Source organism: Mustela putorius, unplaced genomic scaffold (assembly GCF_011764305.1).
Source record: "Mustela putorius furo isolate JIRA1106 unplaced genomic scaffold, ASM1176430v1.1 tig00537227_pilon_pilon_pilon, whole genome shotgun sequence".
NCBI classification, from domain to species: domain Eukaryota; kingdom Metazoa; phylum Chordata; class Mammalia; order Carnivora; family Mustelidae; genus Mustela; species Mustela putorius.
Genome location: NW_025422368.1, coordinates 45,816,645 through 45,830,806, shown reverse-complemented (window position 1 = coordinate 45,830,806; position 14,162 = coordinate 45,816,645). Strand labels below are relative to the sequence as shown.

At 36.5% G+C, this 14,162-nt stretch overlaps 1 protein-coding gene across 4 annotated transcripts in view; it reads right to left on the bottom strand.

Moving 5' to 3' along the window:
* TBC1D15 (TBC1 domain family member 15) overlaps nt 1-14,162 on the bottom strand; it is a 75,453-nt gene that overhangs the window by 13,294 nt on the left and 47,997 nt on the right. For all 4 annotated transcript variants that reach the window (XM_004752420.3, XM_045072899.1, XM_045072900.1 and 1 more), the window contains 3 exons: nt 13,665-13,768; nt 12,337-12,431; nt 3,837-3,953 (listed from right to left, as the gene is read on the bottom strand). In XM_004752420.3, coding sequence (XP_004752477.1) covers nt 3,837-3,953; nt 12,337-12,431; nt 13,665-13,768 — 316 coding nt within the window. The remainder of the gene's footprint in view (nt 1-3,836; nt 3,954-12,336; nt 12,432-13,664; nt 13,769-14,162) is intronic.

Genomic DNA, 14,162 nt, shown 5'->3' with positions numbered 1-14,162 from the left:
TGCCCGGCTTTCTGCGCTGGGGCACTGATCTTCTGCCACGGTTCTCATGCCTACAGACCTGAACCGGCATCTACACCACTGGCTCTCCTGCTCTTGGGTTTTCCTGGGTCTCCAATTTGCAGATAACAGTTTGCGAGACTTCTCAGTCTCCAAAATCGTGTGAGCCAACACCTTAAAAGCACCTTTTTCTTTCTCTGTGTATATATGTCAAAAGATATAATAAATATATGCAAACAGAAATGAAAATATATAAACAGATATAACCTTAATGGTTCTGTTCCCCAGGAAAACTGTAATTAAAAAAAAAAACAAAACACTTTGAAGAAAAGAATAGGGGCGCCTGAGAGGCTCAGTTGGTTGAGCAATCTGCCTTAGGTTCAGGTCACGATCCTAGGGTCCTGGGATGGAGCCCTACGTTCCTTCTCTGCTTTTCTCTCTCCCTCTGTGATAGCTCTCTCTCTCTCTCTCAAATATATAAATAAAACCCTTTAAAAAAAGAATAAATAGTTGGAAGGAAGACTAAATTGTTATCAGCACTTTTCTACATGGCAATGACACAGAGAAAGCAAAGACATATAAAGCCTAAACCAATTAAAGCATGAGAGAAACATGATCTGAATTCAACAGAGTGCAAAGGAGTACTACTTTACTGGGTCTGACTGCATACATTCTATAATAAAAGTATTTCAAAGTGTGCTATTCGAAAGATTTACAAAGCATCTTTCATCTGGGAATAAAAGTGCTTTATTATAAAGTTATAATGAATAAAAATTTCTAAGAAGCTAATTTAATCATTTAAGTCTTCAGCTTTCATATGGGATCACTACCATATTTCTTATACAAGTCTTAGGTGAAGCAAGTAGTCAAATTAATCTTCATACTCTAGTTGCTTTTAATCTATTTTATTTTACACATGATGTTCTTTGGGGTATGTCATGAGTTGCGGGGGTGGAATTAATGTACAAATTCCTTTTAATTAAAGAAAGATTAAAGCTGTTTAAATTAGCATTCGGTGACACTAAGATCCTGCAGCAGTGCTGACTGATGCACATCTTAACCAGCACTACTACAATTTCTCAAGGAGTTCCCTAAAATTATTTTCAGAGCAAATTTGTTTCAGCAGGGAGGTATGAGAAATGAACTTCTTATCATCCTAGTGGACACTTTCTTCCACTGAAAAGAAAAATTTCACACATATAGGTCAATTTTCAGGTTAACTGAAGCTTAGTCCTTAGAGTATCAAATAAAAAATAGTAATCTTAGGAGCTGGAAATAATTTTTTTTTTAATTAGACACTCTGCCTTCTTACATACAGTATTTTGACTAAAATTTAATGTTTTAGTGGTTTTTTAGGATCATCATTATGTACATACACCATTTAAAAAGATTACCTCCCATAGAAACATCCTAAGCGTAAAGTCTTTGCATTAACTAAAAATTATTCTTCCTTGAGTTCTTCCATCTGCTTTTGGTAATTTCTGTCTCCTTCCTCACTATTAATGAGATTGTATTCAGTGTAAATACACCTATACCTCATATAGTTGGTCTATGAAGCCAAACAACTCAATATGATAGAATTACCTACGAGAGTTAATTTACAGTCAAGGTTACTTTGCCACGGTAAAAGATGAGAAATTTGGTGCACTGCTTTATGAAAACTACCTTGGCACCTCACAAAGCCAGAGTTCTTAACAGGAACCTTGGCTATGTTTCGGATAACTTAAGTATTTGACTAGAAAGAATGAGGGATTGATACCGAAAAATGAAGACAGCAAACTACCCAGTTAGCTGGTCTGGGACTACACCTTGAAAAAACTGAGTATTCAGGAACTCCTAAGAAAACGCACGAATTCCTATTTCAAAATTATCACCTGAGAGTATAAGACAATGCCTCCTGTTCCCTAAGACAACAGTCCTAGTCCCTATAGTAAAATGGCAATGGGTCAGCGTGGTAGATGAGTAGAGGTAAAAATGCCAGCCTGAAATAAAGACCTGGGTCTCTACCCCCAGCCCAATATTTACAACTTCTGCAACCTTGAGTCACTCTCTCAAACAATAAAGCCTGACTCATATTATTGGGATTATTTCCCCACTTCTTCAAAAGGCTGCTATTGGTAAGGAGTCAAAACCAAGTATGACAACACTTTAACCTGAAAAGCACTCTACCAATATGTTTTCCATGATCCAATACGAGGTGTGATAGATAGCACTGGCTAAATTTTACGTTTTAAAGAGAAATCTGTGGGGACGCCTGGGTGGCTCAGTTGGTTAGGCGGTTGCCTTCAGCTCAGGTCATGATCCCAGAGTCCTGGGATCAAGTCCCACATCAAGCTCCTTGCTCGGCAGGGAGCCTGCTTCTCCCTCTGCCTCTGCCTGCCATTCTGTCTGCCTGTGCTCACTCTCTCTCCCTCTCTCTCTCTGACAAATAAATAAATAAAATCTTCAAAAAAAAAAAAAAAAAGAGCGAGAGAAATCTGTGATTTTCAACTTACTGTCACCAAAGAGGCTAATGCCTCAAGATCCACAAAAGAGTTTACATCCTCCCCTAACATATAAAAGAAGAGGAATTCACATAAGGTGAGGAAAATGTACCATAATTCAAGGTTCATTTAGGTTTAATATGCTAAATATCCAATTACCTTCTCCAAAAGCTATATCAAGCTCTATTAAAATAATCTGGAAGGGGCGCCTGGGTGGCTCAGTGGGTTAAAGCCTCTGCCTTTGGCAGGTCATGATCCCAGGATACTGAGATCGAGCCCCACATCAGGCTCTCTGCTCAGCAGGGAGCCTGCTTCCCCTCCTCTCTCTCTGCCTGCTTCTCTGCTTGCTTGTACTCTCTCTATCTGTCAAATAAATAAATAAAATCTTAAAAAAAAATCTGGAAAACATCTACTTCCATTATTCTCCACTTGGGAATCACTCATACGGTAGATAACTCAGAGACATTACCATTACTTATACTTACCTAAAGGTCGATTTTTAAAGAAACAGCTCAAGTTCGTACTCCTTAAAATATTAATTCCTTGTATTTTCTTCCCCCTTAACCCTTCCTCATACAATCCGCTACTACCCCTACCAGCCCATCTTGCTAACCCATTTTCATAGGAATCACACCTTCCAAGAAAACAGAGTAAAGTTCTACATGGCCTGGAGAATTTTATCTGCCTGGCTTGTCCAAAAAGGTATCATCACACCAGTATTTTCCTTCATAAGGGAGGAAAGCATTTCACACAAAATTTACCAAACTTTCTCAGTTCAGATGCCATAATGTTTTAGTAATTTTTTTCCAAGGCACACCTAGGTTCAAAGAAGTAACTAACATTTCTATTTATTAAGTATTTAGATCCAAACAACTTAATAACTATTTATGTCCTATGAACTTAGCACCTGTTGGGCACTGTAAAACTTCTCAAATCTTGGACTCCAACTGGATACCACCATCCTCATTTCCTGCCCTTCATCTGTTTTCACACAATACTTGCTTAACACAACAAGGCCAAAAGCCCTGCTTTGCAAAACTATAACTTCATTAGAAGGAATGTGGAAATCAAATTTTGAAACTCTGAACTACATCAGCGAGGACTCAGAGCAGTATCGTTACAGATGTCACTATCCTCCTCAAAAATTTAAAATATCCCATATTGCCCCATAAGTATGCTGTGCAAACTCAGTGCTCTTCGTGCACAATCTGGGAATCACTGCCTTCCAGTCCAATAGAACAATCCCTTTAGAAACTAGCACACAGAGCTGTTGCATATGTCTAGCAGGCATAACTTTAAATTCTAAAATAAGCATATATAAATCTTTTAAAATTAGAATATTAGAAGAGAACTTACCTAAATCAAAATCATACATACAGTAGGTCATCAAAATGTCATGAAGCAAAATCAACCCTGGATTATCTTGGCCTTCATAAAACTTGTTTGTTCGATCTGTTCTGTTAACATCTTTTTCTGCGGATGAAAATCATCATATATTTGAAAACTTTTCAAAAAACAGATTTTTATAAAGCTTATTATCTTATAAGAACAAAATTATTTTTCTTGCTATAAATTTCACTCTCTTGCTGACCTTTTACTTAATGAAAAAATTCATCAAATTCCATTTCAGACATGCAATAAAGTAAGATTCTAGAATATTTTCCAAAAATCAGTCCACTTCCTCATGGGTATATTTTCAAATATTTCTCAATTCTTATCCAAACACAGAAATTTTTCAATAGCAGAAAACAATTTTAATTAATTAAAAGTAACACCAATAATTCATATTAGTTAGCAATAAAAATGCCAGTCATGGATGCAGGTGATAGGCAGGGTTACTTGAAAATAGTAATTTAAAAAGCTACTATGCAATCAACTATAGTCAAAGAGATTTGTTTCATTCATATTTGCTTCATTAATTATCAACTTCTTTATCAAGTTCCACAAACATCTTCAGGACAAATTATTTCTCATATATACATTATTCAGTTTACATATTAGTATAAATAATTTATTTTTATTTTGAGAAAATGAAAACCTACATTGTGCTAGCAATGATTTCATGACATTAAAAACAGATTTGGAAACATCACCATGAGTGTATCCCCAAGTTGTACTGACAATTCAATTCACAAACACTGATAACTATTAAATGCAGCTTATTGTGGAAGACTATACAACTAAAAGGTATTCCCCAAATGAATCCCTTAGTAAATTAGGAAGAAATAATTTACAGAAACGCAGTGTTTAATTAACTACTCTATAATCAATTCTGTTTAAAAATTATAATATGACTTTTATGACCTCCCCTCGACCCCCTTAAAATGAATAAATTGAAAACATTCTCAATATAGGTACTCCTGCTGTTTTTCAAAAGTCTGCATTACACCACTTCACTTTTACAAAAGATCTACATTAGCACCTGTTTTCATTAACCAAAAGAAATTCAAAGATTTTTACTTTTATGAAAAAATAACGAAAAGTGAAAAAAACTTTCAGGATTTGTTTTGCAGAAAACTGGTTACTGAGGCAGCACTTGCCCTGAGTAGCAAGAGTGGCCCCAGCACACTTCTTTCCCAGGACCTACACTCAACATCTCAGCATCATGCTACCACAGCTCTGAACTGTGTCTGTGGGCATCTGTGCTGTATCTTGATTGATTTTGTGCATCTGTTAGCAAAGAGCCTAAAAGAGGTTATTTTTTTGGTCTGGGAATGCTTAAAAAATCTTCCATGTAAGTTAATAGTAATTATTTCTCTGCTTTATACCATTCAGACTTATGAAAGTTCTCACAGGAACACTCTACTTTCAGATAGCAGGGTAAATCTACACTTGTGAAGAAATAGGGAGGTATTTTACAACAGAGTAGAATCTAACAATAGAAGATGACATGAGTTTAGATTCTGTAAGGGCATTTTAAGAAAATAGGAGACAAATATCATAGCTTTCTATTAAAATACACTATATTAGATTTAATAAAAGCAAGTACATATGTATAGAATTGTGGATACATTTTTCAAAGAAAAGCAATACCAAAAAAAAGCATAATGAATGTAAAATTTCATTTAAAAACATCAAAATGGCAGCATCTGGGCGGCTCAGTCAGTTAAACTTCTGCCTTCTGGCTCAGGTCATGATCTCAGGGTCCTAGGATAAGGCTGGTGTTGGGCTCCCTGCTCAATGAGGAGTTGGCTTCTCCCCCTCCCCCCCGTGCTTCCCCCCACTCGTTCTCGCTCTCAAATAAGATCTTTAAAAAATAAAAATAAAAAACATCAAATTGTTTCACTCTCAAATCAGTGTTGATAAATGGGTACATAAGTTTATGTTTTATTAACTCAAGCACAATTTACACAGTCATGACAATACAGAGTATCTGCCTTAACAGGGGTTCTTAAACATGGTAAAAATTATTTGTACCCTCATGAACTATCTGCATTTCTTTCCTCCTGTATATTTAGAAGTGACATGCCAGGCAGAAAACAAAAAGGGATCAAAATGATATATAAAAATATTTTATAAAGAAAGTACTTCTAGAAACTATTTCTAGAAAGAAAATTAGTACTTAAATTTAGAAAAAAAAAAAAAAGAGCCCTCATTAAATCCAACTGTCCCTCTAAATTGATATAGCTAAAGAAGACTGAAGAAAACGCAACCGTATCAACATCCCCATTTTACAATCACCATCACTAATCTGAAGTGGGCCCCTAATGCTGCCTGGCAACATGCTTTATTTCACTCATCCATTCCTTGTCCCCATTCACATAACTATTTCGTATCTTCTTTGTCCTCAAGCCTCCAACATGTTATCCCCTCCCAACTCAAGCTGTCAGATGAGGCCCTTGCTTCCTATTTCTGAGAAAACGGAAGTTATCCAAAGAGAACATCCACAGAATCCTGCTATTTTAACCACATAACTGCATTTGTATTCAGACTCCTCTCCTATCACTCTAAAGGAGCTTCCAGGATGGTGGTTAAGTCCAACCCCTCCTCTACTGCATGAAATCCACCCTCTAGTGGCTACCCAAAGATAATGCCCTAGTTAATTCTTGTCTCCCTCTCTAGTTTGTTTTTATTCCTACCTGGTCCATTCTCACCTAGCTTTTAACCATACTGTTATTTCTCTCATCTTCATCAAAGCCTTACTTAACCTCACTTTCCCCTCTAATGACAGCCCATTTTGTCTCCATCTGTTTAGAGCAAAACTTTTATTTTTTTAAAGATTTTATTTATTTATTTGACAGAGAGATGACAAGGAGACAGAGAAGCAGGCTGAGAGAGAGGGGGAAACAGGCTCCCCTCTGAGCAGAGAGCTCCATGCAGGGCTCGATCCCAGGACCCTGAGAACATGACCTGAGCCGAAGGCAGAGGCTTAACCCACTGAGCCACTCAGGTGCCCCTAGAGCAAAACTTCTTAAAAAAGCTGTATTGTGTCCAAGTCCACTCCTCCTGTTCTCTCCTGAACTCACTCCAATCAGGTTGTCACTCCCACCACTCCACCAAAACTCCCTCTAATCAAAATCTCCAGTGATCTCCTTACTATCTTCTACAACAGTGAATCCAAGTCTTTAGCTCACTTGACATTCTACTCATTCTGCCCTGAAATACTTTCTTCACTTGATTTCCAGGACAAACTCTCAGAATTTCTTCTTTTCTCTGGCTCTCTTTTGAGTCTCTTTTGTAGATTTCTCCTAATTGTTCCTACTTATCAGTTAAAGTATCTCAGTGCTCAGTTCTTGGACCCCTACATTTTTAAATATATCACTTCTCTGGCAATGTCATCTGGTCCCCCACCATCTAAATGTTTAAGACCTCTAAATTTCTATCTCCAGTGAATTTCAGCCCTATCTACCTTCTACTGTACAAATTAATATAGGAACATCTACGAGACATTCTCACACTTAAACATGTCCAAAACTAAGTTCCAAATATGCCCTTCCAAACTTGCTTCTCTCATAGTTTTCTGTGTCTTAATAAAACACCCAAACCTCCATTCCTCTAGTTACTCACCTTAAAAATTCTGGGGGATCACTCTTGACTCTTTGTTCTTCTTGCCCAACATTTACACACACAGACACACACATATTAAACTTTGAAAATACGTATAGAAACCAACACTGAACTCTCCCAACTACTCACTCCATGCCACCCCTCCCAAAGCCAAACTAATTCTAGCCACACCAGTCTCCTCCTTGTTCTTCTTCAAACATATGGAGGCCCTGAGGCAGAAACAAGGCTAGACCATGTGGTCCCCCTGTGTTCAGAATGCCCTTCGTCCAGATAGTTGCACGGCATACATTGTTTCTTCAAGTCTCTATTCAAATCTCATTCACTCAATTGCTAGGCCTTCGTATCAAGCAACCATCATCATCTCTCGCCTGAATTATAGGAATAGCCTCACATGATCTTTTTATCTCCTCCCTTGCCCCCACCAGGTATTCTCCAGACAAGAGCCAGAGAGTGATTTGTTCAAAAGTCAGATCATATCACTCTCCTGCTGAAAATCCTCTAGCGGCTTCCCCTCACACTCAGAAGAAAAGCTCAAGTCTTTACAATGAACTATAAGGTCCTCTGTGATTTGTACCTATTCCTCCACTATTTCTCTGATCTCATTAGTTTCTATATCCTATGCCACCTTGCTCTAACCACATTTACCTCTCTGCTTTACTTCAAACATGCAGAGAGCCTGGGGTGAAAAATAAGTCTAACATCTGTTGTTCTTTTCTACTTGGAATGCCCTTCACTTAGATATTGGCATCTCACCCTTCCCCCTTTAAGTTTCTACTCAAATATCACCTTTTCAGTAAAAGCATTCTCAGGTCACCCAAGTTATAAGTGCAATATCACACATAAACTTCCCAACCATTTTGGCTGCCTCATTTTCTATTTAGCACTTATCACTAACGTACCACATATGTTACTTATCTTGTTTACTGTCTGTTCTTCCCCACAAGAATAGAAGGTCCTCGAAGGTAAGTATTTTATCTGTTTTGTTCACTAATAAATCCCCAGAGCCTAGGGGAGAGCTATATAAAAGCCACATAAGAGGCATTAAGTAAATATTTACTGAATCAATGTACTAATGTTTAAAATAAAACGTGATTTTCAAAAAATTCTTGGTGATTCTAGCATACAGTCGAAGTTAGGGATAAAGACTAGGATTCCCAGGCCTTCTTATCTGCCTCTTTTTCTCCCCCAGGTGACATTATCTATTTCCATGGATACTTATACTGATAATACCCAAATTTATATCTCCTAACTAGATTACTCCAGATTATTCAACTAGCCACTTGACTTTACATTTCTATGTCTCACCTTAAGCAATATGTAAGTAACACTTAATTCAATTTCACCATACCCCTATCTCTTCATCTCCATTAGTGGAACACCAAATGCCCAATTTCTCAAGTCAAGAAATATAGTTCAATTCTAAATTCTCTCTTTCCTCTTCATATCCTACATTCAATACATCAGAAAGTCTTATCAATTTTATCACCAAAATATAAGCTGAATGCATTTATTTCTCTACATCTCCATTACTAGCACCTATTGCTTATAGTTGTTCCCACTTAATTGGTCTCCTTGTTCCTATTCTTACCTTTATTCAACCCACTTTCCAAACAGCAGAAATACTGATTTTAAAATATAAATAAAATGGTCTTGCTTAAAATGTTCCAATAGTTTCTCTTCACAGTCAAAGTAAAATCCACCTTCCTGGCACTAACCGCAAAATCTGCAGTTTACCTGTGTATTTTCTAATAAAGCAAATTTATACCAAAGAAAACAAACAGAAAAAACGCTTTTGGTAATCTTTCCTAAAAAATACTTTTGAGAAAAACTACTCTAGTAGTTTTTAAAAAAAATTTTTATTATTATTTTTACTAACATATATAATGTATTATGTGCCCCAGGGGTACAGGTCTGTGACTCATCAGGCTTACACACTTCACAGCACTCACCATAGCACATACCCTCCCTATGTCCATAACCTAACCACCCTCTCCATACTGCCTCTTCCCCCAGCAACCCTTAGTTTGTTTTGTGAGGTTAAGAGTCTCAAACAGTTTGTCTCCCTCCCGATCCCATCTTGTTTCATTTTAGAAAAAGAATGCTTTAAAACCAACTTATTATATACACTTCTACTGGTAGAAAAGCATGGTACAGTTGAAAGGCTACTGAATTAGGAATTAGACCTGATTATGAATGAGTCTGGGCAATGAAACTAACTCCACAGATGACAATTTACTAACCTTTTCTGGGCTTTTGTTATCTGCTAAAAATGAAAGAATTGGACTAAAGTATGGCCCAATTTAAATTATACTATGGGGATTTAAAACATCTACATTTTTCTTCCAAGTTCCTGTAAAAGTGAGAATAAGACACAAGACAGATAGAGAATATCAGAGCCTTTATCACTGTGGCCTGATAAAAAAGGGAAGATGATATGACATGTGGGAAGAAAAGGCTTGAGGGGTGCCTGGCTGGCTCACAGTCAGCAGAAGCATGCAACTCTTGATCTCTGGGTCATGAGTTCGAGCCCCCTGCTGGGTGTAGAGATTACTTAAATGAATAATTAAAACTTTAAAAAAGGAAAAAGAAAAGGCTTAAAATACTGAATTATTTAATCTGTAAGATCACTTCCAGCTCAAATATTTTATGTTCAAACAGTAAAAAACAGTTCATTACCATTTTCCCTACTAAAAGTGAAAATAGCAGGAGACTTCAACTGAAAACCTCATATAGTCCCATGCCTCAAGACTCCCAACCTTTTGCCTTAACCCGAGGAAAGACGCAGTTTATTCTGGTATAATTTATTTTTTAGAAAGATAAAGTTCTTTTACAATCAAAAGTACTGGGGCAGTTGGCAGGCTCAGTAAGAGGATCATCCAACTCTTGATCTCAAGGTTATGAGTTCAAGCCTCACACTGGGTGTAGAGATTACTTATACGAATAAAACTTTACATTCAAAAGTACTATCACCAAAAAGATCTCACTAGGAGGGGGAAAAAAACAAGACATCAGAAAGGGAGACAAACCATCAGAGACTCTTAATCACAGGACACAAACTGAGGGTTCCTGGAGGGGAGGGACACAGAGGGATGGGTAACTGGCTGATGGGCATTAAGGAGGGCAAGTGATATAATGAGCACTGGGTGTTATAAAGACAGATGAATCATTGAATTCTACCTCTGAAAATAATATACTGTATGTTAATTAATTGAATTTAAATTAAAAAAAACTCATCATTTGTCTTTATGTCTACAAATGAAACCAAATTGGGGTGCCTGGATGGCTCAGTCAATTAAGCAGCTGACTCTTGATTTTGGCTTAGGTCATGATCTCAGCATCCTGGGAAAGCCCCACAATGGCCCTGAGCTCAGCAGGGAATCTGCTTCAGGATTCTCTCTCTCCCCCTGCCCTTCCTCTCACCTGTTCACATTTTCTCTAAAATAATCATTTTTAAAAGGGGGTGTGTGTGCCTGCGTGGCTCAATCAGTTAAGTGTCTACCTTCAGCTCAGGTTATGATCCCAGGGTCCTGGGACTGAGCTCATCATTGGGCTCCCTGCTCAGTGGGGAGTCTGCTTCTCCCTCTGCCTCCTCCCCCATCCCCCCAACTTTGTAATAAATAATTTTTTTTAAGATTTTATTTATTTGACAAAGAAAGAGTGAGAGAGGGAAGAGAGAGAGAACACAAGTTGGGGGAGAGGGAGAAGCAGGTTCCCCGTTGAGCAGGAAGCCTGATACGGGCTCAACCACAGGACTCTGGGATCATGACCTAAGCTAAAGGCAGATGCCTAATGACTGAGCTATCCAGGTGTCCCTAAGTAAAATCTTTAAAAAACAGGGGAAAAAAGCTACCAAACTGGTTATGTTGCACTTTCTAACCATAATTCAGAGATTTTTCTTCTTCCATGGGAAGGTAGTATTAACCATGGTGGTAAAAACATCCCCCATTTTTATTTATGAAGCTATAAATAAATCCAAAAGCAATTATCAGAATTTTAAAAATAAGTTCCGCTACTATCCAAAGTTATGCTAAAACTATATAGAGGCTACTAGCTAACAAGATAGTTAAGAGTATTAAAATTGGGTACTGCCACTATGTGATCCTGAACAAGTCATTTATGCTTTCAATGGTTCAGTTTTCTTTTGTAAAATGGAGATTATCAACAAAAACTTAGAGACATGTACAGCAGTAAATATGCATTCTCTAAATAACTTATACCAACCTGGCTTTTATCATAACAGCTAGGTAACCCAGTACTCACTCTTTAGAAATAAGTCTAATTCTTTCAATGTAAAATTCTGTCAAGCATCTCTTTTTTATTAAATAGTTACTCCCATATAATAGTTATACAATTCTCAAACACTAACAAAAATTTGTTATCTGAAGTCATTTATTAAAAAAATGAAATATATGCATATATTTAGAGATGGTTTGGAGGGATATAAACCAATGTCTATTAACTATAGTTATCTCTGGATGACAGAAACAAAACTAAACTTTATTTTCTTCTTTTTGCTGGTCTATAGTTCCTAATTTTTCAATCAATAAACATAAACTTACTGAATTAAGAGAGATAATAATGTTTTAATTAAATTAATTCCATAAGCAAATAAACCTTTTTTAAATTCACATTTGGAACTGGAAACGAAATATATCTGCACTTACACTGACCGACTTCATATTCCTATTGGAAAATGAACAACCAAGAACATCCAACACACATTCTAATGTACTCTCCAATGGCAATATCTCTTTTGAGCCCTAGCTCACATATATCTTCACTTCTTAAATCTTAACAAGACTTCATTATAAACCCCCCTCAGGCATTTCCAAAAGTATGAAAAAATTACCGATAAGACTTCTATAATCTCTTAACCTCGAATTTCTCTTCTCTTGTTCTTCGCTGACAGATTTCCACTGTAGTTTCATCCTGAAGTATTCATCACTACCGAAAACAATTTTATACCAAAAAAAGCTATGAACACGGTATTTTTAAAAATTGTGACTGGGTTTTCCTATTAACAATGTATCAAAGCATTTATGATGCTAGTGAGCTGTGAGGTTATAAATATGATAGTGAAATGTTTAAAGTTACAATAAGTATGTGAAAACAAAGGAAAAATTAAATAACCTTATACATACTATAAACTTTGCTTAAACTACCAGAATAATTTATTTGGATCTGATTTTAAGAAAACATTTACCTCAGTCCTTAAAATGATTCCTAAAATTATTCTAGTTATTAAGTATTTTAATGACTAAAGTTTCTGAATAATTACAAATACAAATCTACAAATTGCTGGGGGTTTTTAATATGCCATAAGATTTCCATTTTCTAGCCAGTTTATTCACAAGCTTGTTAATATGAAATGTCTTAGAACTGGCAATTGGGGCAACTGGGTGGCTCAGTCAATTAAGTGTCTGCCTTCAGCTCAGATCACGGTCCCAGGGTCCTGGGATCAAGGCCAGCTCCCTGCTCAGTGGGGAGTCTGCTTCTCCCTCTGTCTCCCCGCCCTGGTCGGTGCTCTCTCTCTCTCTCTCACTCTCTTTCTCTCATATAAATAAAATAAAAAAGAACTGGCAAATGTGCTGAAAGAGAAAGGATTGTCTGAAAGTTTAAATATGCACATAATGATTCAGGGTGTGCTTTAAATCATAGGCTAGACTAATGAACTGGGAATTAAAACCTGGGAAGTTTGTCCAAGTTTCAAGTCTGAGGAATTACGTAAAAATAGAAAAGTCTTCAAAAAAAACCCCGAAAGACTAGTTTATGCTACAAGAGTACCAGGAAAATAATTTAAAGCTAATTAACCTAAATAGTAAACATACTTCTTATGGAACATTTTTATAATTTCATAATAAATTATAAAAATAAGTATGAATGACATTTAAAAATCCCTATCTAATTATTTTTCAAGTATGCAAAAATGTTTTCACAAGGGAAATGGAATTTTTTTTTACCATCTTTCCATGTATTCACCAACACAACTGCAGTGAGTGTTTGAAATGACTAGATTGAGTAAGTACAGAGCTCATGATTTTTCAAATAAATAGATGAAAATAAAATTATTTTCCCATACCTTCATCTGTTTAAAATAATCATCTAGAAGCTCTATACTAATTTGTATGGGTGAGTTATCTGAATTTCTTTGATCAACACACAGAAGATCTTACTTACGTTTTTTGTTTTTGTAATTGAATTCTTTCCTCCTTGGTACTGTCCCAAGGAAAATAACCCAAAAGAAATTTCCATGCTTGCTTTCTCAACGCATGACTCAGTCCCTAAAGAAAACATGCATATTAAGCACATTTGTAAAAAAGAACGCAATACTTTAAGTTCATAAAACTTGCATATAAATATATAGGGAGACTAATATTTGAGAGAGCGTTTTACAAATAAAATAGCTCATTTCAGTGAATACTAACCTGTTTTTCATCTCTAGATGCTGAAGATGTAAGCAGCTGCCAGAAAGCTTTGCAGAGTATACAGATTATACAGAAGGCAGCAGGACTGATTAGTCTTTCTAAATTCGATACTTATTAGATAAGGCAATGACCACTGGGTATACATTCCTTCTTCGTCTTACCCACAGAACTTCAAGTAAGGAAGACTCTTCCTCCCTAAGGTTTAATGGTATCTCGTCCTCAACTCCCACCCAACCTTTAAGGGGCATCA